This window comes from Erythrolamprus reginae, chromosome 3 (assembly GCF_031021105.1).
Source record: "Erythrolamprus reginae isolate rEryReg1 chromosome 3, rEryReg1.hap1, whole genome shotgun sequence".
NCBI lineage: Eukaryota > Metazoa > Chordata > Lepidosauria > Squamata > Dipsadidae > Erythrolamprus > Erythrolamprus reginae.
Window position 1 is genome coordinate 103,157,445 of NC_091952.1, and position 27,990 is coordinate 103,185,434.

Consider the following 27,990-nt stretch of genomic DNA (forward strand, 5'->3'; position numbering starts at 1 on the left):
GTGTCTGTATATGTGGAAGATGCTGTCCTAGAGCATGGGAACCACAACACAAAAGCACACAAAGTCCCACAAAATGTCAAGTTTTAGTAAAAAGGAAATTAGAATGTGCCCACTCTCTCTGAACATTCCAGACAGCCAAAAACAATGGAAGAGGAATGGCTCCCTCAGATAATCAGGTGCTACTCCTCGAAGGGCTTTAAAGGTAACAACCAGCACCTTGAATTGCATCTGTAATCCAACTGACAGTCAGTACAGCTCCTGTAGCTGTGGTGACAACCGGACACAGTGATAAGTGCCTAACATTGTTTAAACTACTGCATTTTGAACAAACTGCACCTTTCAGATGGTCTTTAAAGGCAGCCCATGAGGATTCTTACAGGAATGAATTTGATCATTGGGATTCACTTTGAACGTTAGCTTGACACTTGCACAAAATTATTTCCCAATCATACACTGCTCAAAGAAGATGGGCTATAGAAATTATGTCTGATTCTACTTTTACACAGAGTTTTGAAAAGATGGAAAACAGGAAGGAAAAATAGAGTTTCTTTTTATTTAAGAAGGCGCCACATTGAAAACCACATTTTAAAGCATCTTATCCAGGCAACATTCGCAATTGGCCCTGTGCTTTAAGAATGGAAAGGCAATAGTTTGAACTGGCACTTCTACCTTGGCCTCCATTCCAGTTTTCTTCCTTATATTTATTTATTTATAACTTAAAGCTATATTCTGCTAGTTGGTCAACAAAAGCTGTAATACCGTGTTTCCCCGATAGTAAGACCCCCCCGATTGTAAGACATATGGGGGGTTTCAGGGGGGTTGGCTAATATAAGCCATACCCCGAAAGTAAGACATATGTCTTACTTTCGAGGAAACACGGTACTAAAAGCGAGGGAGGCGTCGGAGCAGTTCGCGGCGCGGATAAGGACTCCTCGGCCGGCAGAGGAAGCGCGGCGGCGGCAGCAGGCTCCGGAGGGAGCTCGGGCGGTGGCGAGAAGACGGGATTCCGGGTGCCGAGCGCCACCTGCCCGCCGTTCATGCCAAGGACAGGCACCCCCAGTTCCAGCACCTCGGCCTGCTCGCCCAGCCTCTTGCCCGGCGGGAAGAGCAAAGGCGACGGCGGGAGTAGTGGAGGCGAGGCGGAGAAGGCGGAGAAGAAAGAAGCGGCGGATAGCTGGCGAGGCGCCGACTAGAGGGCTGGACCCCGCCGCTTTGCCGCCGGGAAAGGCGACGAAAGGGGCTATCGGGTCCCTTCCAATTGCCCGGCCGGCGTCGCCTTAGTCAGCAGCGGAAAAGCAAAGGAAGCAGCAGGAGAAGCGAAATTCTTGAATGATGGTGGCGGCCCTTGATCGCAGCCGATGAGGTTCGGCTTTCTTCGCTTCTCCTGCTGCTTCCTTTGCTTTTCCGCTGCTGACTAAGGCGACGCCAGCCGGGCAATTGGAAGGGACCCGATAGCCCCTTTCGTCGCCTTTCCTGCCGGGCAAGAGGCAAAGGCGGCGGCGGGGTCCAGCCCTCTAGCCGGCGCCTCGCCAGCTATCCGCCGCTTCTTTCTTCTCCGCCTCGCCTCCACTACTCCCGCCGCCGCCTTTGCTCTCCCCGCCGGGAAAGGCGACCAAAAGGGCTATCGGGTACCTTCCAATTGCCCGGCCGGCGTCGCCTTAGTCAGCAGCGGAAAAGCAAAGGAAGCAGCAGGAGAAGCGAAGAAAGCCGATCCTCATCGGCTGCGATCAAGGGCCGCCGCCACCATTCAAGAACTTCTGCGAAAGACGCAGGAGCGGCGGCGACGGCGGAACGCTGCTTGAACCGCCCCCGCCTTCTGCTTAAAACCCTCGGTTCGTGCCTTTCCTGCCCGCCTCCACTCACCCGCGCTTCTGCCACTTCTAGATTTTATTTATTACATATTTTAAAATAAGAAATTAAAAAATTGCCCAGGACAATATAAGACATACCCCCAAAGTAAGACACAGTGGGGCTTTTGGGGGTAAAAAGATAGTAAGACACTGCCTTACTATCGGGGAAACACGGTAGCAGCTCATTAAATACTCTCCAAAACTATACTTACATTCATACTTTCCATCCAGAGTTCCAAAATGCAAAATGTGTCAATCTATGCAAGCTAAACTTTATTGCATTTTCATAATTTCTTATTAAGACTACATTGATTGCAAAGATGGACATTAACTCAGTATATAGCCCTCTGTACAGAAAAATGGTTGATTTATCTATAATAATTTTAGCTATGATATGGATTGTTTTAAAATAATTATTTTTAATTTAGATTATTCAAACCTATGCACAGAGGAGAACAATTCAGTATTTAAAGCACCTAAAAATTCTGAATGAAAAAAACAAAAACATAGATACAATGCACTGTGCACACTTTAATAACAATATAACTTAAGAAATAGTAAAAGTAGCCTTTATGTGGAAGAGATTCTGAGTATGTATTTGAATGAGTTATATGACCTTGGGTCTATGTATAAAGGATGACTCATTTGGGTTGCAGAAATCCAGATGATCACTGGAAAGAGTTAAGAATTTTCTATTCTCTTTGCTGACTTCATATGGATTTTAAAAATCCAGGTATGGCAGGCCCAGTTGCAACAAAAGTAAAAATCATGTGCAGTATTGGGATTCAGTTTTTTTCCTACCAGTTCTGTGGGCGTGGCATGGATTGGTGGGCATGGTTTGGGGATGTGGCAGGGGAAGGTTACTGCAAAATCTCCATTCCCTCCCCACTCCAGGGGAAGGTTACTGCAAAACAACCGGACCAGAATACCTCCGGGACCACCTTCTGCTGCACGAATCCCAGCAACCGGTTAGGTCCCACAGAGTTGGCCTTCTCTGGGTCCCGTCGACTAAACAATGTCGTTTGGTGGGACCCAGGAGAAGAGCCTTCTCTGTGGCGGCCCCGACCCTCTGGAACCAGCTCCCCCCGGAGATTAGAACTGCCCCCACCCTCCTTGCCTTTCGTAAAGTTCTTAAGACCCATCTCTGCCATCAGGCATGGGGGAACTGAGACATCTCCCCCGGACCTATATAGTTATACATGGTATGTTTGTGTGTATGTTTGCTTTTAATAATGCGGTTTTTAGCGTTTTTTAAATTATTAGATTTGTTCTTACATTGTTCTTGTTATTGTTGTGAGCCGCCCCGAGTCTACGGAGAGGGGCAGCATACAAATCTAATAAATAAATAATAAATAATAAATAAATAAAAATCCCCATCTCCTCCTGATCAGCTGGGATATGGGATGGGGGTGGGTGGGGCCGGACAGAAGTTCTCTGAATTACTCAAAATTTGCACTATGGGTTCTCCAGAATGGTCAGAATCTGCTAAATCCCACTGAGCCTTAGATTCTATGATGAAAAACTGCTTGGACAACATTTTTCTCTCCCCATCTTCAGTTCTCACTTCTGCTTAAGGCAGAAGAAGATCTGCAACTGGAATGCAGACTACAGTCATATTGTTTAAATTAGTGTTGGGCATAGAGAGAGCTTAGTGTGGGAGCATAGAGAGGGTTAAATGTAAGCAGGAAGCCCATTGTAATTTTTAAAACCTGGACCACTAGTTAGTTTTCATGAACTGCAATATCTCAAGGGAAGCTGAATATTATTGAAACATTTCCTGCATTCTCTTAGGCTATACAATGGAATGCTGAAAATTGGTTTTGCAAAAGAACACTTAAAAAAAACCCCAGTCAGTTAAGTTTAGCTGGATTGGCCTGATTGTTTTTACTAATAATTATTTTTAGAAAAGAAGAAAGAAAAAAGTCATTCAGGGAGAAATGAGATGCTTTCTTGTTTTGCAATTTGGAATACAGAGAGATAAAAGTAATTTAATTTACAAACAGATAATGGCCTTTCCTTTCCTTTCTTTTCCTTTCTTTTCTTAATTTTTTTTTGCATGTCCATGTTATTATCTCAGTTTGTCTCACTTGGTTTAGTTAATTCTTAATGACTCAAGTTGATTGGAATCCTCCTAAAACATGTTGGTTTTGCAAAGAATCAGAATGTTCTTACCTATGGTAATTTACAAATACTGTTTCAAAAGCAGTGTTTCCCTATAAGGGAGTGCACAAAAAAAAACACCTTAAAGCAACAATGTTTTTTTCCCAAGCATTTGTAGCTGCTTCATAAACTACTCCTAGTTGCCTCCATACAAGTGTGGATGTACAGCTCATAGTGAAGTGAACTAAGATGTGTGCTCAATCCCGTGGCTCTGAGTGCCAACGGAGTCCAGCACAATTATGCTACTGCACCTGGGCAGGTAGCAAAATCACTCACAGACATGCAGATGTGCTCATGGGTTCACCTGCATGTCCATGAGCGATTTTGCTACCTGCTCTGGTGCAGTAGTGTAATTGCGCTGGACTCTGCTAGCACTCAGAGTCACAAGCACATGTCACCGTTCCACCTTAACAGCCCACCTCTGATAACCACCCATTAATGAATCTTCATTTGTGATCCAGCTTGCAGTTTCTTAATGATTATGAGGACATTATACTAAATTGCTTCTTGGTTAACATTATTGCAGTGCTTTCAAATAGTGAAATGAAATGGTATGGTTAGGATTCAGTTAAATTTTAACTGGTATTCCCAAAACCCAATTAAAGTATATGCTAAGGTAAGTCCTTTGGTTCAGGAGTGGGTTCTGACTTCTCACTGCCCATTTGCTTTCTCATGGACCATACATGTGTGTGTGCATATGTGCAATGCTTAAAACCCAGCTTCTGCACATGCACAGAAGCAAAAAAACAAGATGCCGGCTGTTGAGAGAGACAGTTTGGAAGGTGTCCAGCTGGCGATCACTGCCGATTTGGTAAGCAGAGGGAAATTCCCATTACCAGTTCTATAGAACCGGTCTGAACCGGTAGGAACCCACCTCTGCATTGAATTATTTGCTTGATATTGCTCAGCCATTGCTGAGAGCATATGCACCAAGACAAATTCCTTGTGTGTCCAATCACACTTTGCCAATAAAATTCTATTCTATTCTATTCTATTCTATTCCATCCCATCCCATCCTATCCTATATTCTCCTTTGTCTTTGCACACATTTAGCAAGTTCTTTGATTGTAGCTGTTGCAGAAATTAAATCATATTTGATTTCCTTTGCTTTTGCCTCTAACACTACCCGACAGAAGTGACACCAAATTGCTTGCTTTTGTTCCTCCAGTGGTAGAATCAAAATATTTGTGGATATTTAGTGAACTGCATCCAGATGTTTGGGTTCTGGAGTCAAGGATTCAAATGCAAGTTTGAAATATAATTGTCCATGTGGTACATATGATTTTAATGACCTCTTATCACTCATTTTATGTACTAAAGCAAGAAATGTTTACATTGCTTTATCCTCAGGCCAAGGGAGTTGGATCACAGAGTGTTTTTTTGGATTTGGACACAATAACCATGCAATATGAAAACTTAAGGTTTATTCCAAGGCAAAATAGAGAATAGCATAATAATGTAATATGAGACAGCAATAAAAGAATATACAGGCATACTGAGGATTATAATATAACCCAAGAGAGTAATCAAAGAATATTAACACAAGACAGTGATTTAAAATGTTCAAAAATATTGAATAATATCAGAAGATCAAGTAGGAAATATGTTATATTACTTCTGCTAATCAGAAAACTCAAGAGAGATAATGGTGGGTGGATCATTTAAAAGCATTTCATTCATGTCTCTGACTAACAGACATATACATTTATTCATTAATCATTAAATAGTCAAGGAGATATCAACTCAATGCCAAACTGTTTGCTAACCTTTTCATTTATTCTCACTGCTTGACTTCCAGCATATATTATTCTTACTGCATTCAGTAACCAACTTCGAAGTTTGTATTCATGCAAACATTCCAGAATTCAACTTTATAAAGTATCTACGTTACAAATTGCATTGCTTCAATATTTCTCTGGTTATCTATACCTGCAATTTCCCTGTTTTTCAACATACTTCCAGGTGTTAATTATGTTCTTAGGTATTTTTTTTCTTGGATGCTTTTATAGCATTGATCTCACTTCTTCTCTTCTGTATATCATTATGTGTAAGGGTTAGGGTTAGGGTTGCCTCTCCGTCTTACTTACTTACTCTGACTTAGTCATGTTTGGAGTAGATCTATTTAAATACTTGGGAGGAGTTAGTATGACTACATTTAAGAAAACTTTCTGGCATTGATATACTGCCATAATGTACATTTCTCTAATTCTTTGCTGTTTCTATGGGTCAGATACACATGCACAGAAATACACAGCAAACAGTGTATATCATCTATATGTTATATTGATGTTTGGCAAATTGCTGGGAGGCAGAGGCTTTTTTTCCTTGTTTTCTTCCCCCCAAACTAAGGTGCATCTTATACTCTGGCGAGTCTTATACTCCAAAAAATATGGTACATTTCTCTGACTATTCTCCGTTATCCATTACAGTAAAACATCCCACATTGCCCCCCCCCCTCATAAACCTTCTCCAAAGGTAAAGAGATCTCAAGATGCTTGGCGCCAGGCTATAAACTTTAAAACATCAGTTGACACAGGCAATGCTAATAAATCAGCCCCCACTTCTCTCAACTGAATGGGAGAATCACTCTTTGGGATATGAAATTATGATTCCCATTCAAAACTTGAAATTTCATCTTCTGTTGCTTCCCAAATCTCAATAAAATGTTTCTAAATGTTACAGGGAAAATAAAGTGAATATGACACAAGATTACTATCTGGATGGGAATCTTGTATGCGGTGTAATTTGTAATTCTTTCCTTGAGTTTTACTGGGCTGAAGGGATCTTGGCATTCATTTCCAATATTTCCTATATTTTTCTTACTATCCAAAGCAGAAATTTTAATCTAATGACTTCAAAAATGAATATATTTTCAGGCATCAGTCCACAAATCAAAATGTTCAGCACTCTATTTTATGAGAGTTAATGCAATCAACACCAACTGAAATTAAAAAATGGAAAGGGGAGATACATACCTTTCTCTGGCCAGTAAAAGTAGGCTCGTATCTGTATTAACATGTTTCTATTCCTGCAAAAGGAGAGAAAAAAATTATATTTAATTGTTACCATCTGTTCTGTAAAGTTGTTCAATGGCATGGATGAATAAGGGCATACAGAATGAGGCCATTCATATCAGGTTTTAGAATCAAATAAAACAATTGTAAAAAAATAGGAGAAATTCTCAATTGATGTTTGTTTGCAAAGTGACAAGTCTGGATTCACAAGAAGACATGGCAATGCAAGTGTTAACCCTCAGAGAAAGTTCAGCATAGGACAAAGCTGTTTTATCAACAGGACTTTCTAGGAATCAGTTTTGGAGAACAGATAATTTGAGAAGGGAAGTAAGAGCTTCCTCTTTACTAAGCATTTTTCTTATCATCAAATAATCTTTTGGCAATGCTAATATGCTGAGAAACATTGTTTTCTGAAAAATTAATGTAAGAAATGGATAGTTGGTGCTGATGATATCTTTGCTGCATTTTGTGAGCACATCACTGCAATAAACGTGGAGACCTTTTCAACCGAGATAGCAGTTGCACAACATATCAACTTTACAAAGTTGGTACTTTAATGTTCCAGAGCTCAGTCAAGCTTCCATGAATTAGAATGGATTTTATGAATACTTGAATCAGGCAAGGGTTCCCCATTGCCAGCACTCCCAATGTGCTCCCGGTGACCGGCACAGGTGGGTTCACATCTGTTGGTGGGTGCATGTGCGTCAGTGTAAGATTCGGCTTCTGCACATGTGCAGGAAGTCACATCTTATGCAAGTATGCTCTTGCACGTGAGATTTTGCTGTTTTTTTGGCGGAAACAAAAACTTGCCAAAAATTGGTGAAATCTCGCCATGAGAGCATCTTTACGTGAAATTTGGCTTCCTGCGCATGCACAGAAGCCAAATCTTGCAAACACATCAGGGACACAGAGCTGTATGTGCAGCTCCATTTTTCCTACCAGAACGCCGTCCCCCCAGAAACCCAATACTGATTTGTATGTCCTAAAAGATTAGATTTGCTAATCTTTTATGGTGTCACAAAACTGTCTTTTTTGCTTCTAAACATTGTACCTTGGCTGTTGTAGAAGCCAGTTTTCCAAGTTTTTCTTCTTTTTTCCTTTTCTAGCATTTTATTTAACAAACCCCTTGTTTAAGTGTTATACTACAGAGCACCTAGAGAACAGAACTCTGCTCTGGTCCAGCTCTTATTTGCCAACCTAGTTTGAATGTTTAACTGTAGATATAGGTTGAATTTTATTATACTTACAGTGTTTGTTTATGAGGAAAAGTGCATGCATTTAAAATATAGATTGTTGATGATCCAAATAGAAGTTCCATTAGAATAGAATAGAATAAAATACAAATGTTTATTGCCCAAATGTGATTGGACACACAAGGAATTTGTCTTTGGTGCATATGCTCTCAGTGTACATAAAAGATAGTCATGTTTCAAAATTACTGCCTAGCTTAGCTAGGAACAAAAATATCAAAGGGAATCACACCTTTTAGGCATAAAAGTGAAATATTTCTTTAGAAATATTTTTTAAAGGAACTGGCCATCTCCCAGGGATTAAAGTATTTTTCTAATATATCTTAGGTTTGCAGAATTAGCTTGCGTAGCAGGATGTGTTCACTTAACATGTGCAAGGAACATCTGGAATCTCACCCATGCATGTTTTTTTAGCCACAGTAGATCTATTAGTAATATTAGTTTTGGCATTGATTTTGTGTGTGGAGGCAGCATTCACAATTAAAGTATTTTCTTTTCTTTTGGGTACTGTATATACACAGTGATGAGGCAATTCCGTTCCCCTTGAAAGATTAGCAGGCAAGTGCATACATTTGGAAAAGGAAGCTCTTAAAAAGCCAGATTGGATGTAACAGTATATTAAATGGATAAAGTACGCTATAAATAATCTTATATAAGATTCCTTCTCCAATAAAGAAGTGTTTTAGTGAGTATCTGTTTTCGGGGTCACATTCCTTTTCTCTTGCATTGAGATTTTTGAGGATGTTATTTGTCTCTTACCTATTTGACTTGCCTTTCTGCAAAATTGGTACTTTCTGATTAGTTCTGCTTGTCCCAACCACCTCAGTTTCTACGACCCTGTTTCAGACTTTCAAATCACCTCAATGCAGATGTTAGCACCATGTAGAAGTTCAATCATGTAATGTTCATTTATTCATTCATATGGAACCGAATGATGGAAAAAGCATGTCAAGAATTATGGTTGCCTAATCTATAAGGCTTGTGCCTTTCCCCCCATAAAAGCTGTGCTAGAAATAGGCTATGATACTGGCTTATGAAATGTGGACATAATTTCACTGTCTTTCCCCATTGACAATGGCTTTGTTTAATTGTACTTTGCTCAGAAGTTGCTTTTGTGTGAAATAGAACAGGTTCATAATCTAGAAGCTTAAAGCTTTGCTATTACCAAGTGAGGAAAGTATCATTAAACCTCCGGATAAAGGGGAATTCCAGTCCATTTAATAACATAGTTGAAAGACCCGGGGCCATAGCTTTCATGCACAATACAATGTGATGCTATTCCATTTCAATAAAAATAGAAGGATTGGCAACCTGGTGCCTGCAGTGTCTTTAGAGGTCATCTATCTAAACACACACATCCGTGCAAAATTTAGTAACATTTACAAGAAAAACTAGCAAAGTTTTGTTCTCACTTGAGATTTTAATGACAGTATTGAAATCTGGTGAAATTTTGAGTTAGGCTATTACACATTTTGGAACTGTCAGATAAAACCTTGGGGTGAGAGCATTGAATGAATTAAGCCTCTTCTTAATTTAAATGATGCTGTGATTGCGTAAGATCATGCACTTATACCCAATCCCTGAAAAGTTCACCATCCTCTGAAACACAACCTTGTTGAAATTTCACACTATGTGTAGAATGCTTCATTCATTCATTAAATGTGCAGCATTAAATATTATGGTACATATCTGGGCTAATATTGAAGTTGATCTGATCAGAAACTCCTGCCTATCCTTGTCTTTCAAAGTAGAAGTGGAAAATGTCCAGGTATCTAAGACACTTTAATTTCTTTCTTCTTGTCCTTTGATGGAAGAAATTTAGTTTGTCACAGATTAATCATTTGGATAAAGGAACGCATAAAGCCCCACAACTTACTATGTGCACCAGTTTCTTTTATCTGATTCCATACTAAGTGCATAATCTTTTTCACAATGTAATTGCCAGCCTACATTAAGGATAATTTACATATCAAAAGTTATATTCTTGTGGAATGCATGGATTCTCTGGTTGAATGAACAATAATAACGTTGTACTTTCCAGTTCTTTATTTCCCTCTGGAAAGGATTTAATCTAGCGATATTCCAGATTGCTTACATTAAAACATTCCATCTACAATGCTTTAATAGTTAGAACATTGCAAATACTGTAGAAGATTTCATCATAATTTATCTGGGCTATCAGTAAAATAAATTCTTTCCAGTAAGAATAAACAAATTGGAGGGGGCCATAGCCAGTTAGAAACTGAAATCTGCATTTAAATGGGTCAAACCTTCATACATTTTTCAGACTGAAATGGAGACATGTGACTATCTCTCAGTTTCACATGCATTTGCTAGGGCAATCTGCTTCTAAACTTTATTGGGGATAGCTTCTGAATTAGGACTTTGCATTATATCAATTTATTTTGCAATTGTTCAAGTTATTTTGTTATTGTCCTTGCAGTGTAGGAATTATAGGAATGGAAAACCCAAATATATAAAATTATAGATATATATGTAGAGAGAAACAGCTTTGTGCAGGCTTCACAGAAAGAACTATTGGTAAGAATAGCTGTAGTTTTATATTTTCTCTATTATTGCAGTGGGAATAAAAACCTATTGTTCAATTGTTCATTTGTAGCACATCTGTAGTATGTTGTGATGGTTAAATATGGAAGGCACATCAAGGGAACTTAATGATTCTTAACTTTATACAAGATGTTGATGCAATTGGGAACAATGAGCACAGAGCTCTCAGGTTTAATTTATATACTATGCTAGTGGCAAATATAGTCACATATAATTTCGGAAAAGGACATTTTAGAAAAAAATTTGGGATTAATAGAGCTAAGAACATCATATTAGAATGCTTGGTACCAAAGTTATACCAATAGAACTAGATTCAAAACAGCTTCACCAAATTAAAGGGGTTTTCAAGATAATGAACAGAAAAATTAGGATCAAAAATAAAGGACAAATACTCAAGAATAGAGAACAAAAAAGGTAGAAGACATTTCATTAAAATTTCCATGTTTGAAATGTGTTACATTAATATCAAGAGTCAGCCTAAAATTAAATTATCCAAAGCCAGAAAAGATAAAAGAATGAAGCTGTATGTGCATGCCTGCATTTGCATATGTCTTGAATGCAAAAGATACGCCAAAATCAATGTCTGAATGGATATTTTTCAAGGAAGTACAGTAATCTGAAGAATTGAAGTCAACATTGCAGAGTTCATTTTTAAGAGCACTGTTTCTCAAAAATAGCATTGATGAGTTGGACTAAGTGCTGGAAACACAATCAAAGTCACTAGGAAGATGGAATGATTCCATTACAATTAAAATTGCAATGCATGGGTCTTTATTATTTTTAAAAAAACCAGGCAAGAGTAGACACAATAGGATGTTCTGCAAGGATTACGTGCTATTGCTTTCCTGTCCTGCTTGTGAACTTTCCATTGGCATCTGATTGCTACTGTGGGAAAACAGTGCTGGAGTAGAGAATTCTTCTCACATTCTCATGTTAGTTTATTTAGGGATTAATGTGACTAATTGTTAACATTCCTCAATAACAAGTATCGGATTATTATAATACTGGAGTAGAAATTTCTTTTGCAGCAGCTGTGTGCTCTTTGTAGAGAGGACAGACAACCACTGGGAAATTGATAATTGTGTATTGTCTGTCGGAAAGGATGTTCACTCAAAGGGCTCTTCCAGACAGCCATAGTAAAATGTTACTTATAAAGTTTTGAGCCAGTAGAAAAGTAGACCAGCATATACTGCATTTCTCACATTGCTGCTCTCTTTTCAACAAGAGTAATAAAGCTGAAGAAGGGTATTTTTGTGACACAACTACTATAAGTCAATATAATTATAATTATTGGTGAATTCTCCAGCCCTACCTCCTGCCATTAGCAACAGTAAAAGCACTTAGATGTACAGTATACGCCACTTCACAGTGCTTACAGCCTTCTCTAATTTGGAAGACAACTACTGGTTATTTTCCTTAACACTGGGCAAGGTTAGTGTTGTTGGTAGTTAGTGCTTTAACCACCTGCCAGATTAAGAGAATTACAATGTGCATGTCAGGCCTCTATGCAGTAAATTCCCACCTCTGATTGTGTGATCTTATGCCAGGCTATTTATGTCAGGCTATTTATGCACATGGGTTTAGTGCTCTTCAGAAAGAATGCTAAATCTGGGTCCCAAAATACCCTGGTTGATAGATCACAGATAGAGAAAAAAATAGGAGGTGAAATGGGAAGCAATGATAATTAGCAAGATCCATCTTCCGGTTGTTATTTTGTGGATGTTAATGGGGCATGAGGGTAGCTAGTTGGAGGAGTGAGACTGGCTAGGTTTTGGGTGTGGAGTATTGTGCAGAAGAATCAGGGTATCAGGGCTGGATAGTTACTTTAACTATGTTGTTTGATTGTGGGGTAGGGAAAGTGAAATATTGTAACCATAGCTTTTGTAAGTGGGGGGGGGGAGAGTGGGGGGAGAATTCTAAGGTGGCAATCGGCATGGAGTGGTATGGTGAGATGCAATGTTCTTGGGGAATGTAGCCTTGGTGTTTAGTACTAATGTAAAGTGACCAGATTTTAACATTGGGAAAGAGGGACACCATTGAATGGTGGTGGTGGTGGTGGTGGTGGTGCGCTAGAAAAAAGTTTTGCCAAAAAAAATTCATTCTTTCTTTCTTTCTTTCTTTCTTTCTTTCTTTCTTTCTTTCTGTTTTTCTATTCCTTCCTCTTTTTTCTCTTTCTCTCCCTCCCTCCCTCTTTCTTTCATTCTTTCATTCTTTCATTCATTCATTCATTCATTCTGTTTCTCTATTCCTTCCTCTTTTCTCTCTTTCTCTCCCTTTGTCCTGATCATTGAAGCTTCAATGTCCATGAGTTTCATCTATCATTACTTAAAGTGAAGACGTTCTGTAGTAAGGCCTCCTGTGGATGAGAAGGCTGACTTGCCCTGCATTATTGAGACCTGATTGGGCACAGAGGGGCTATTTCCTCTCTCTAAGAACTACCGAGTTTAAGGTGTAGCATCAACCAACACTCTGGGGAAAATGTGAGGGATTGTCATTGAGGATACTTTGAAAGCCTCAGGTGCTTCCCACAGATGGTAGACATAAGACTCTTTTTGCAAAGTTGAGCTCGAGGGATCTACTTGTATATACATCTCAAACAATTTTTCTGCCCTGCCTGATCTGCTTGACTCTGTGATTGGGTTTTTAGTGGAATTACCTAGAGTTTATGGTGACGGGGGATTTCAACCTACCTTCACTTGACCTGCAGTTGGAGGTAGCTTGGGATTCACAGCCTTCAAGGCAACTATGGATCTGTTCCAGCTTATTGATGATCCAACTCACAGTTGGGGGAAGCATCAAAAGTCCTTGGAATGAGCAAGTGATAGCAGTCTTGGATAGGATTTGCCAGGAGGAAGGCAAAGATGGTGTTGTGGCCCACTAGCAGCCCATGCAGCTGGTAGCGGATCCCCCCAGTGAAGAGGCAATGTGGAGAAGCGCCAGCAGCCTGTGCAGCTGGCACCCGAAAGGCAGGACTGGTCCTTCAGGAGGAGGTCTCCTCATGAATAGGCTTGGGATAATTGGCCACCTCTCTAGCCTATTTAAGGAAAGATGATGCAGAGAACAATGTTCGTTCATATGCCTTCATGTCTTGAATTCAGAAACATCTGCTGGGCTCTTGTTCTCTCTCTTGGCATTCTTCCTGCAAATTGCTTCTGAGCATTTTGCCAACCAAGCTTCCTGATATCTCAAAGATTGTTTGCTCAGACTTGATTTATTATTTCATGAACTCATGCTGGCTGTTAATGAATTAACAGCCAGTGTCAGCAAAGACTGTTTGACACTGTATTTATGTTTGCCGACTATTAAGAAAGCTCATTAGTAGTCTTTAATTTAGTAAATGAAGGTTTGGACAGAATTTATGTGTGATGTGTTCTTTGTGGTTCATAGCTGGCACAGAACAGATAGATGTCTAATTAAGTACAGATAAATGCCAACATTTAGGAGTATCTTATGACAATAAGGCTAAGGAAACCTGATTATTACTCCACCCTTATTGGGAGGCTACTCTCATGGTAAGGAGAGCTAAGGATCTTCTTCAGGGTCATTGCAAGGATTATGTTCAGCATATGACAGATAAAGTTGCTTGGATATGCTTGGAGTTGGATTCTGTTCATGCTGGCCCTGTAGAGTTTACTGGGGCACAATGTTGCCAATTATCTGTCTTGTGTTCAGTATGGTTGTTCCAAGGAAGTGTACATGGTCTTTTAGATGCTGACTCCCATCACTTGTCTTCTGGGAAGTGACGTGTAATTGACATGTTCAAGTGGTAGTAAATACCTCTTTGTGGGGAGTGATAGTCCACCTGCCTTGAAGGAGATCACCACTGGACTGGTGTATTGGACAATTTTCATCTCTTCCCTTCCTATAAGTGGTAAATATGCAACCTGTCATGGTACTTGCCCTATGGAAGTATCTTCCTCCCAAAAGATACAAACAACCCCAACCTTCATGGCCTTTCAGAAAGTCATGAAAACCTTGCTCTTTCCCCATTTTTTTACTTTTAGAAGTCTGGCAAAGAAGAGTGGTGTAGTTGTTTCATGTTTTTAATGGGAGGTCCTTGACCCAGGTTTGTTGACTTATTGTTAATATTTTATATTAGGAATTAGGATTCTATTGAAACAGAAAAATGGTTATATCTCATTCCTGAGATACAATCTTTTGAAGTATATTGAATTTTTATGATTTTTGCTCAAAGGTGGATGTAATTTGTTATATATGTAAAATCAAGTTAATATAAAAATTACATTATGAAAATTAATATAGACTTTGTTTTTTATATAAGTGGGAAATGAAAGCATCTACTACAACAAAATATGGGGTCCTTGGCCTTCTCTGAGCTTGGTGGTTTTCTTGCGGATGTTTCACTACCAAAGTAGGTAACACCATCAACCACCAAGCTCAAGGAGCACCAAGAACAAAATGTTATCCATTTCTTCAAAGCAAATTTCAGTTCAGCTGCCATCTATCAAGCATATCTTTCTTTCTCCCTTGGGAAACATATTTCTACCTTTTCTTCTGTTCCAAAACCTTTGATTCTAATAGACTCAGCACTCTTGGTGGAAATGAAGGAGTCACCATGTCTGCTGTGCTTTTTCTGCTCCTGGAAAAAAACAAGACGGAAAATCTCCAAAACTGATGTAGATTCCAGACTAGTTTGTGGGCATGTTAGGGAGTCAAGAGAATTTAGAATCCATTGGAATCATAGTTCCTCTGCCACGACTGCCTCCCCAAACCCTTCCATGTCTCCTTTTCTCACTGCTTGATTCTTGGCATGGGCAGCCTCAAAAGAGGGCTTTTGACATCAGATTTCCCCATTTGAGGACAGAAGATCTGTAACCTTGGAGGGAAAAAAAATAGGAACAAGCACATAGTCGCTTGGAAATAAATCATCTCCTAAACCACAAGACTGCAGTCAGCATTTAATTTTTTTTTTCCAAATGGACCCACATCATACTGTCTCTATTAAATGTTAATAAATGAATTTATTGTTTATTGACCTAAATAATTAGATTTTCTCGTCTGCATGTTGAAATGTGTAGGTTATTTCAGTGGAAAATTTCCACTTTGAAATATGGTATGATATAGATGGACTCAGTTTGTGATGAATCCATTCATCAGATAGAAAATTATATGCAATTTTATGCTTTATATCTTGGTCATATAATAACTTAAGTTACATTCCAGTTTTAATTTTATTATTCAATCTATCTCAATCTTCTCACTCTCCCCTCCCCACTTTCAATCTCAGGTTAATACCTACTTTCTTGTACATTCTCTCTCCCCCTCCTTCCACCTCCTTCTACTCTCTCTTCTTCTTACATCTTCTCTCCACTTTCCTACTACCATCTCCTCCTTCTTTCTTGCTTCTCTACATCCCTTTCTACTTCTCTACTTCTCTCCTACTTCCTCTTACACCCTCTAAATCCTTCCATGAATGGATAATTCTAATTTCAATTTTTAAAATTATTTGTCTCCCCACTAAAACATACATAGCCTATCATATACTTCAATATAGCTTAACAAACATGTATCATGTACTAAATATAATCATTAATACTTCTAATTTTATATCCATTACTCAGTATGTCAATAATCTCATGCTACCTCCTTTATCTAATTTCGTCACTGGGATTATGCCAATTGTTTCATTTTTCAATTAAATTTTAATGCTGTTGCTTACTTCCTCTGCTAGTTGTTCTCTCTTGCTTAATAAATCTAAGCCTTTGTGCTTCATTCATTCCCTTACTTTCTTAGTCATCATTCATTTTTCTTAACCCCTATTTTCCCACAACTAAATACCCCTAAAAATTTCACGTTTACTTATTATCAGAAATGAAGTGTCAATTCATATTAAATATTATATATTTAAATATTGCATATCAGCAAGGAAAAGCAGGTGTGATTCAAATTCTAAAAACTCAAACACATTAACATATTTCATTCATTATTCATTATATTATGTCTTCCCCTCTGATATATCATTTTAAATTTATTTCAACAAATCCAATTTATACCAATCTAGAATATAATTATATTTTCCCAGAGTTATCACTTAATTGTATAATTAATTGCTATTAAATAATTGTATTCGATTTAAATTCCTAAGTAAAAATTATTTATTGGAAATATCAATATTAATTGTTATCATAACTATATTTTCAAATAGATATTAATTATTCAGAATCCAAAATTTCCAAAAATGCATTATCTATAAAAAGAAATCATTATAAGATAATCAAACAGTAATCAAATAATCAAATAACAACCATAGTCAAATATATTCATAAGTGTGCTAAATTATATATATATATATATATATTGAAAACAATCACCCATTTTCTTGAAGCTTCCATTCTACTTTCCTAAGTTTCTCATTTTTATTTTTTCTTTATTCCCCTTTCTTCTAAAGTTGTAACTCAAAACAAAAATATTGATGAATAAGGTAATATATTGGTAAATATATTTCATTAGATATAAAGAAAAGAAAAAGAAATAAAGTATTATACAGTAATCAAATAATGATCAAATAGTCAGGTGACAATCAACCATTTTATTTGAATTTCCATCTTTTTAATTTCAACTTCCCCTTCTTTTTCTTTCTTGTAACAATGCACTCCATCTTCTTCCCTTCTTTCCTCTTTTCTTTTTTCTATATAATAATTGCCTAATTTTACCTTCAATTTTCCTTAATCCCTCCCCCCTGCCAGCTTGCCTAGCTCAATACATGTATCCTCACCTTATTCTTTTCCCCCCTTGTAAATCTCAGTATAATAATCATAAAATTCAGTATAATCATAAAACTCAAAGTAATCATTAATCTGTCCATCTTCAAAGTCCTCTTCCATTGTAAATATTTATTTATCATTTTTCAACTCCTCCTCCACCTGTTCCTCTTATTGGATCAATCCCTCTTTATTGCTCCCTGAAATCATATTTTCAAGATATTTGCTGTGCTCAAGAGTTTTCTCCACATTTTTTCCAATTTTTTCTTCATATTCCAAAAGGGATTTCCATTGCTACCAATCGAGGGCCCTAAGTTGGTTCTCTGTGGAGTTTGACGACTCCAAACAGATTGCCCTCTTCTTCACCCAGTTCTTACCTGGTTCCGACTGAACCAGGTCCCCAGGAGACATGGATTTGGGATTCCTCTGCAGAGCGTGGGAACTTTGTGTTACCGTGGCATTTGGCCAAGCTCCTCTCCCCACTTTCTACTTTTGTCTTCCATGTGAATTTGATTAAATATTGCCTTACATTAACAGTGCTAAAGAGTTCCACTATTATTTTCCTAGAGTCCCCCATCCACTTAATTTGGATATTATCTGATGCCTTGCTTTGTAACTGCCATTAAGAAAGCATCATTTGTGAACATTTGCCTCATCAGAATTTGTAAATTGACATAGACATATAGATTGTCAATGTTGATGAAGCAAATTTTCACATTCTTTTTAAAAAAGAGCAGAATAATTACTTCAAACTCTTTGTCCAGATGAAGTACTATGTCTTCAAAGCGTTTTTAGATACTTGATGTGTACTAACATCTTTATTTATTGAGACCATTTCCTGTTTATTTATCAGTGAGAAGAGTTGGTTTCCAGTTTATTTTTGAAGTAGGAAGTAGAAATATTCTTATGGCCTGTCAAATCTCTTAGCAGACAGTTTTATGTAGAAATGTAGTAGTGTTTGGTCTGTTGCTTAGGGATCAGTCTAAACAACATCTTGGTTGTGTTAAGTTCAAGTTTTGTGGTTTCCCAGTTTATAGTGACTAAGTCATATTCAGTAATATGTTATAATAGTTAGAAAAATATTAAATATATAATGCCATTATCATTTTAAAAGTTTTAAAATTCCCATAATCAGTTGGGATAGTTTGATATTTATTTTGTTTAACAATCAAATCACAGAGTTGCTTGATAAATTGATATGAAGTATTGGACTTTAAACTACAGTAGGGTTGATTTGTTATTACTGTTGTTTTTAATTTATTTCTATTGTTCCTGTTAGAATTTAAATGTATTCTTTTGAATTGTGCAAGCAGTAGTAAAATGAGACATTCCGTAGGCAGTATACTGGACCTGGTACAGAATGAAAGTTTTGAGTTAAGGATGTATCGTGCTTTCAGGTCCAACAGCCCCAGTGCTTATAGGCAGCAAGCATTTTTTACCTATTTTTTTCTCCTTACCTATTTTTTTCTCCTTACCTATTTTTTTCTCCTTTGCATATTTTTTTGAGTTAAGAGAAAAATGTATGAAAAAGATGGAGGAAACAAAGAACTGTATTTGAACCTCTCTTCTTTGAGGCAAAGTTATTCTGAATTTTTCTTCATAAATACTCACTCCATACATTCATTCAATCATTCATTCATTCATTCAATCAATCAATCAATCAATCAATCAATCAGCACTGTCAGTGTTTAAAAAGTGTTTCACATTAAAACTAGAATTAGATCTGTTCTAGATCTATAATTGCAGACATGAAAGGGGCTATGTTCTATGTTTTACTACAAGCTACCATTTGGTTTTTCACTGGCATTTTAAAAAAATGTACGTGAGAGTAAGAAAAAAAGGAAATTAAACAGAGCAGGTCAAAGCAATGCTTCTATTGCAAAAGCAATATTTCCATTGCTTTCATTCTTTATCTTTCATTGTCTCCCCTCCCCTGCCATCATTTGTAGAAATTTAGTGGTTTAATTATCTGATTCTATATTTAGGTCCAAGAATAGTGGTGTGTTGGAGGTTGATCAGTTTCCCAGGACCCAGAAATCTAGATTGCCTCAGTCTCAGGCTCAATCAGATTATGATGGACAAGAAATAAGGCTAAATTGTATGTCATTCTTATGACTGCTTATGAAAATTTATTACACCATATCTATAGCTTAATTGTTCAAAACTGGTGAGATTTCCTTGAGTCAAACAAAACAGCAGTGTTATAACAGAAGAACATATATTCTGTACAGTGAGTTTCTGGCCCAGGGACTTCTTTTTAACAAAAATATGTGGCTTCAGTAATTAAACTAGGATTTGTAATTCATGAGAAAAACTTTATTCTTCTTTCCAAACCTGCTCTCTTAAGAGCTATCAGTCTTCGTTTGTATGCAATAAGAAGAGAAAACACAAAGAGAAAGAAAATTGTGAGGGACATCAACTCTAAGAACAGAAGATCTGGTGCCAATTAAACAAAATCAAGCATGGATATATTTTAAAGGAGGAAATCCCACATTTTATTTGGGATACATATTTAAGTTGTTGCCTAAGGTATCAATAGGTTAGGTTACTATTTGGGGTAAAAGCCCTCACAAAATGGAAACGGAACAAAAAGGTGTATCTGCAAGGGGCTCATAATGCTTGGGCCAAAGAATAAATAAAATAATTGATAGATTGTAAGAAATAAGAATAAGAATTAGAATGTGAACAATGAAGATAAGATATTATGAAAATGAAAAATTTTAAATGTTTGAATATTGAGAATTCAAATAATATAAATGAAAAGGAGATGGAAAGGAAAGAGGGTGTCACACAGATAAATTTGTAACCAGACAACAAACTGCTGGCGGATGAATGAAATGTTTATTTTATATTTGTAATATTTTTTTTTTAAAAGAATGCTTGGGTCAGGCTAAAATGTTATGTGAAGAGTGAACAGAGAATTCCCATCTCAAGATGGCCCAAAGTATGTTGATTCAAAAGCGTGAGAGAAAAGAGCGTATTATTTAAACTCTGGTGCTGATGTGCAGATGTGGAGATTTATGATCTACAGCAGGAAGATCTTCTTTATAAATATGAGTTATTTCTTGTCTGTAGTAAAAGAGCTCTGAGTTTGTAAAACTTTTGTTAGGGTTGGGTATTTTTTTTTCTTTTTGTATTTTGTTACCCTCATATCTCTCGAAACTTGTTTAAACTTTTATTGGTATTAAAACATAAAAATGTAGGTAAAGTTGCATTATCGTTTGTATTTTACCCAGTCCTCTGGCTGATTTATTTAATAATTCAAAATAGATATTGCAATCATGGGGGAACACTATAGATTCTTAGGTTATCCTTAAATTATATTGCTACACAATGGTACAGAGGTCCTTTCCCTTACATGGTACTCTAACACAGAGAAGACAATCTTGTAGTTCTCCAGATGTTGTTGTTGAACTTCATTTTTCATCATTCTTTTTTCCTGGCCATGATAACTAAGGCAGTACAGTATCTAGAGGGCTTTCAAAGCAACAAAATGCACATACAGTATTTTCTTTGAAATAATTAAGTTCCTTTTGTCCAAATTCACTTACTATCAATATTTATTTGTCTGAGTTAGCAGATGTCCTACTGATACTTATTTGGCTTCACACTTTTTCAGAACACTTGACCTGATGAGATCTTTGTCCATTATTTATTAGATAATCATGATTTGATATCTGCTGTTCCTTATAAGTGATTTTAGGGAATGGCATTTTGCTCTTTGAGAATTTGGCATTGTATAATGCAAGAATGTAAGAAAAAAACCTCCACTGTTGTACTCTTTGTACATGTTTTCTCACAGTTGGGGAATTGTTCTTGTAGAATTGCCCAATCAAGACCAAATTTCATGAAAAAGCAATCTGACATTATAGCATTTATGTGATTCAGTATGGTTAGCGGGCACAATTCTATATTTTAACCCAATTCATTATTGTATATAAAATTATTTACTTCTCAGTTTACTTACAGGCGCCTACGCAAGAATTAAAGAGAATAGGTATCATATGATTAGTTCACTAGATAAGCTCAAAGAATTTTATAATTTGGAGACTACAACTTTTTAGCTTATATATACATATATAACATACACATTTTTGCACTGGTCACTTACCATAATAAAGAATATGCAGTGTTTGTGTATGTATCAACCTTTGCACCTATTAAGCCTCTTTTAACTTTCTCTTGAATTTCTTGTTTTCCTTTCAGAAATTGGTCCTGTAACCATTACCACAGATCCTAAGAAATTTCAATATGAACTCAGAGAACTATATGTTCAGGTGAGTGGACTATTTTTTTTAATTTCACAAGACTGCATGGGAGGGTAATTGTATAAGCTTCATTAGACTAGAAAAACTAATGCACTTATCAAGTTAAACATAAGGAAAATTTAATTCCCCCATTCCTAGCTTAATACATGCTGGAGAGTTCTATGTCATGGCATTCTAAAAGGTGACTTACTATCTACATCTACATTCTAAATTAGTGTAGTTAATTCTTTATTGTAAAGATGCTTGCAGTAACTTTCTCCATTTTGTTATTTTTCTCGAGCATAGCATAGAAAGTTACCTACTGTATTTTTTGGAGTATAAGACATACCGTAGTTTTTGGGGAGGAAAATAAGGAAAAGAATCTGCATTCTTCGCAAAGAGTAACAATGAAAGAGTTTGCAAGCTGGGGACATTGTTAGCACCTGGTTAGGGCTGGAAAGAAATTTACTCAGAGCAAGTTAGAGTGATGAAAAAACCCCTGTAAAGACTTAGGGCTTGGAAAACATTCATCACCGAGAGTAACATTGAAAGAGCTTGGGTACATTAATAGCACTAATAGCATAGCATTAATATCTGGACCAAGTAAAGCAATGAAAAAAAATCCTACAAAGACAGGGTTTGGAATACATTCTTGGCAGAGAGTAACAATGAAAGAGCTTGCAAGCGAGTTAGCACCTGGTTAGGGCTGGAAAAAACCTTACTCAGAGCAATGAGTAATGAAAAAACCCCTGCAAAGACTTAGGGCTTGGAAAAAATTATTTGCAGAGAGAAACAATGAAAGTGCCTGCAAGGTAAGAGCTTGGAAAATCGTTAGCAGCTAGTTAGGGCTGGAGGGGGGGGAAGCTACATTCAGAGTATATGACACACCCTAATTATCAGCCTCTTTTAGGGAGGAAAAAGGTATGTCTTATACACCAAAAATACGGTAATAATATGGCTTAATTCATATATTGTAGCTGTTTGGAAAGTTCCATGCACCTCAATTTTGGGAGTAGATTCTAAAACAAAATATCCATTGAGCTAGAGAGATCTGCAGAATAAGGTAAAGATAACCTTACTTAACATGATCTCTCTGGATGCTGAATGGATGATGGGGATCGAACTCCAACATGTCTAGAGTACAATATTAGGGAAGACTTGAGTTGAGAGGAGTTCATTTAAATCTCATGTCATACAATCCAAAGAGAATAGTATCTTCATAGTTGTAATAATTACTGAAACTGATGATGTTCATCCATCGTTTTCGAAGAGGACCTTGACATCTTGGGCAGAGATGTCAAGAGTTATTTATTATTTATTTATTTATTGGATTTGTATGCCGCCCCTCTCCGCAGACTCGGGGCGGCTAACAACAGCAAAGACTTGCAAGTGAATTGGATTAAAGTGAGGGAGAAGTGTGCATAATCAACCTCACTCTCTCTTCCCAGATTCCATCTTGGTCCAATAGCAGGATAAGAGTCAAGACAGTTGAAGATGGTTTGCACCCAGGGTATCTTTCGTGTCTTGCCTTGCTCTTAGTGTCTTGCAGCTCTTGCAAAGCTCTCAGTGCTTGCAGAGACCACCTTCATGATTGTTGACCTAATGTAGTAGATTTCATCCACCCAGTCTGCTGGAATCTGTTTTCACATGCTCAGGATATATAGGTCCCTATCTTACCAAAGGTTAATGACCCAACAGCTACTCTTAAACTATGAATGCTATTCATTAAACTCTTCATTAAGTTTATTTAATGAATAGTTTACTTGAGTTAACTAGTAAATTTAAGTAATAGTTTACTTAAGTCAACTATTCATTAAGGTATTCATTAAACTATGAGTTAAACTATGAATTAAACTTAAACATACTCTGAAACCATGAATGCTCTGAATGTTCAAAGTATCTTGTTAGCAGTTGGAATAAATTGCATTGTTCAAGGCATTATTGGATGGGAGAAGGAAAGCAAAGGACATTTTTTTCCTTCCATTCTCCACAGAATAAATCAATTAATGGATTGATTTGTGTGGTGAAAGGAGAAGATTTTCTCCTTACAAAGTAATGGGTAGGAAACATGTCCTAGGTGCTTATTAGTCGCTACATGGCTTTCATTAACTTGATGAGAGGCAAAAGAAAAAAAATGTTTATTTTCCTCCACCAGCTGATCTCTGAAGTAGTCTCCCCCAACCTTTAGTATTCTAGTGGGTTTTATAATCCCTGCCACACTAGAGGGTAGAAAAGAACATTCTAAATTAGGGGTCTCCAAACAGCAGTTTTAAAACTTGTGGACTTCAACTTCCAGAATTCTCCAGTCAGCCATCTAGAAATTGAAGACCAGAAATCTTAAAGTTGCCAAGTTATCAATCAGGCTTCACTGCTTTTTGCCCTCAAACTCTTTGATTGTTTTAATATGAGTTGGTACGCCAAAGGACTGAGACGTGGGGCTGCATCCAAAGGTTGAAGGTTCCACAGATAATGCAAATGATTTTGCTTCTTTTTCTTCAGAACCCTCTGGATTGTACCAACTGATCCATCACTTAAAATATCATAATTTGTAAAATGAAAGACTAAACATAGGAAATTGTTTGCTAAAAAAGTTGTTTGTGTGGCTCTGAAAGGACATCTTCTTACGTGCCCAAGATACATGCACACTGCAGTATGGGAAGGAGAACAAAAGAAAAATGTGACTTAATAAAAGAAAAAGCCATCATTATAACTTTACAGCAATGAGACATATTTATGCTGCAGGGAAAGGAAAATGTATGTTTTTCATTAGTTAGGAGAGCAAAGAATTAGTGTCAATTTAATATCAAATGAATAATGTACTGAAGTAGTGGAACATTTGTTTTTCCAAAGGAGGTTTTCAAATAATGTTCACTGCAAAAGTTGTGGTGATCAAATACAACAGCCCAATTGAGTGGGGTTATTTCAGGATATGTCCTATATATTTCTGGCAAAAATAAAGATAAAAGAGACAGAAACAATATAATTATGCTGTGGTAGAAAATTGTTCAACACAGGGAAGCTAGTTTAAAGTATATTCACAATGGTCGTATTAATCCTTTTCCTGTCTGGCACCTTTGGGTTGTATCTTAGGAGTCATTTGAAAGCATTGCAAATGTAGACCCAAGATCAGAGAATTCCAGTATCTCAACACTCCAACTCTGTATTAAATCTATTTTATACAATCACAATCTGGTCCCTTCTTGATGTATTGGAGTTTGTCTCCCATAATCAGTATTCAATATGAATTTTGAGGAAGTAAGACAGTCTGCTTTGAAGCTACTATTGTACTGAGATACGCTACACCGAATAAGCCAAAGATAGAATATAGTATCCATTTTTGTGCTGTCTGAAACCCTAATATAAAGATTCTGCATTTTGGAACACTGAACAAGAAAGGGAAAAGTTAAATAAAATCGATCAGGGTAAATTGTTGTCATATGTGAGTCATGCATTTAACTGGTGTACTGAATTTCTAGAAAAGCTAGCTTTTAGAGCAGGGGTGTCAAACTCATGGCCCGTCATGTGCTGGATCTGGCTCCACCCGGTTTAGCAAAGTGAAAAAAGTCCTGATACGTCACATGATGCTACCGTGATAACATGAGGTTGACATCCCTGCTTTACAGAATCTCACTAGATCAGAATGGAACAAGTGACTCTTAAATTAATCATTGTTTACATCTAGAGCAGTCAGACTAAGGAGATTGATTGGCTAATTCCTGAACAAGAATCTCCATGAATTTAATAACAGTGATTTATAAATTTCTGAAATCTTATGTTTGCATGTGTCTCCTTGTGATATTTTGTTTCCTACGCATACACAAAAGCAAAAACACTGGGATGTACATGCATACACGCAAACTAATTGAAGCTGCGCACGCAGTGATCGCTACAGGTACGCCATCCTTTATTGTACTGGTAGCAACCCATTGCTGCTGGTAATGAAAGAAGAAGATAATTTTCTTTTTTTATTTTTGAAAAGATATTTAAGGACAGCAATAAAAATGGGGGCAGTTTATAAATAATGACTGTGTATCAACCCAAATTATCCAAGTTGAGTTTGGGAGATCTAAAGGTAAAGCGATCTTTTATACTTTGCTGTTGGCCTTGTTGGATGTGACTAATTGGAACTGAAGACAGAACATCTGGTAGATATCAGATTGAATATTTAGGTTGCCAAATTTTAACCTAGAAGTTTTTTTTTGAATCATGTGTTTAAATGGTGTACATGAAAAAAATGACTATTATTATTAATCATTTTGTTTCTAAAATGGGAATCACAGGACAAACCAAAAAATGCTTATGAAAATGAGGCTTTTTAGAAATAAAATATAACATATACAACACTGATAGTAAAGATAATATGGTAATTTATCAAAGCAATGTTTTCTTATAGCAGCAGGAAAAAATAATAGGGCTTACATTAATTTTTCCCTAAAGACAGAAAAACATTGGCAGTTCACATGAATAATAATAATAAAAAATTCCTTTTAAAACATTCTTCCACCATGTTCATTCTTGTTGATAGTTGATTTTTTTTTGGGGGGTGGGTGGGTGGGTTATTTTGTCTTTCCACTGGAAAATCAGAAGGTATATTTTAAAGTATTGGTGTTTGTTTCCAAACAGTGTAATGAATCAAGATGTAATATATTAAATCTAGCTAATGAGCATTTTTATTGATTTATTAGTTGTGCTTCATTCAATTGATCTTCCAGATAGCTTAGTTTTGAAAACCATTAAAACTAGAAAATACAGTGTAGTAGAAATTGGCAAAAATACTGTTACATCGACAGCTTTAGAAATATCTAAAAATCTTATTGTGTAAACTATAGTACAATAGGAAATGTATTAATACATATATAGGAACTTGATAATCGTATTTCTATACTGTATCCCTGGTAGCAATAACTCAATTCTGAAGAGGTGGAGGAATATTTCGAACTAGACTGCAGTATTTTAAAAGCTGTTTGTGTACCATCTACGTTCAAATGTTGGCTAACTTGAGGAATTAACAATGTATGGGTTTAAACAGAATTATGGATATAATTTTATTAGGATTGAAAATATTAGATTTGTTTCTACAATTATAATTATGGAGCTTCAAATGAGGAACGCTATAGTTCATTCTCTCTTTGTTAGAAAACAGTGCCCGTCCCCATTTATTTTCCTGCTAGTCTTATTGAAAAGGCAATGGGAACACCAATGCTTTATCTGACATATTTTTGGAAGGCAGATTGACTTCTAGAGAAACTTTCAGGGCAAGTGGGTAAGAAAGTTTAGCACTAGTTTTGTTCAGTTAACTTATATTAGGATAATGTAAAATTTACAAATAAAACTTTCTGTCCCAGACGCAAGCCAGCAACTTGTTATTTGGTGTAGGTTTGATGCGAAGTGAGAACCCAGAAAACCTGCCTTAAACAATTGGGATTTTCCTGCTTAAAATCCTACACCCATAGTATGTAGTAGGCTTGGTGAATATGGAATTTTTGTAACTTAAAAAAAAAACTTTCAGACTGATTTTGATTTAGGTCTCTTTGTTCATTTCTCTGTTTGCCATAGGGAGGTGGTGACTGTCCAGAGATGAGCATTGGAGCCATCAAAATTGCTCTAGAAATTTCCCTTCCTGGTTCCTTCATCTATGTATTTACTGATGCACGGTCCAAAGATTATAAACTGACTCAGGAGGTCTTGCAGCTGATTCAGCAGAAGCAGTCCCAGGTATGAACCCTTTTATAATACTGCCTGTACTGAAACACGTGATTTTGCTATTGAATGTATATTATGTATGAATATTATGTTTGTTTATTATATTTTTGTTGCGAGCTATTTAAAGACAGAATGACTGAAGTGGCATAAAGTATTCATTCATTCATTCATTCATTCATTCATTCATTCATTCATTCATTCAGTCAGTCAGTCAGTCAGTCAGTCAGTCAGTCAGTCAGTCAGTCAGTGGAGATTTCTGTCTAATATGTCTATCCTCAATTGCAAGGTAAATCAATGGCATGTCTAACTCCAATGAATAATTAGAACTGCAGGGAAAAAAAACAATTATTACCAACCTGCCTTCCATTGAGGGCCTGTATACAGCATGGGTCAAAAAGATGGCTGTGAAAATATTTATAGACCCCTCGCATCCTGGACATACCAGTAAATTGTTTCAATTCCTACCCTCAAAACTT

The 27,990-nt window shown here is 36.8% G+C and overlaps 1 protein-coding gene across 1 annotated transcript in view; it reads left to right on the forward strand.

The window, feature by feature from the left end:
• HMCN1 (hemicentin 1) overlaps nt 1-27,990 on the forward strand; it is a 254,348-nt gene that overhangs the window by 7,144 nt on the left and 219,214 nt on the right. Inside the window, exons 2-3 of the mRNA XM_070749005.1 lie at nt 21,771-21,841; nt 27,368-27,526. Coding sequence (XP_070605106.1) covers nt 21,771-21,841; nt 27,368-27,526 — 230 coding nt within the window. The remainder of the gene's footprint in view (nt 1-21,770; nt 21,842-27,367; nt 27,527-27,990) is intronic.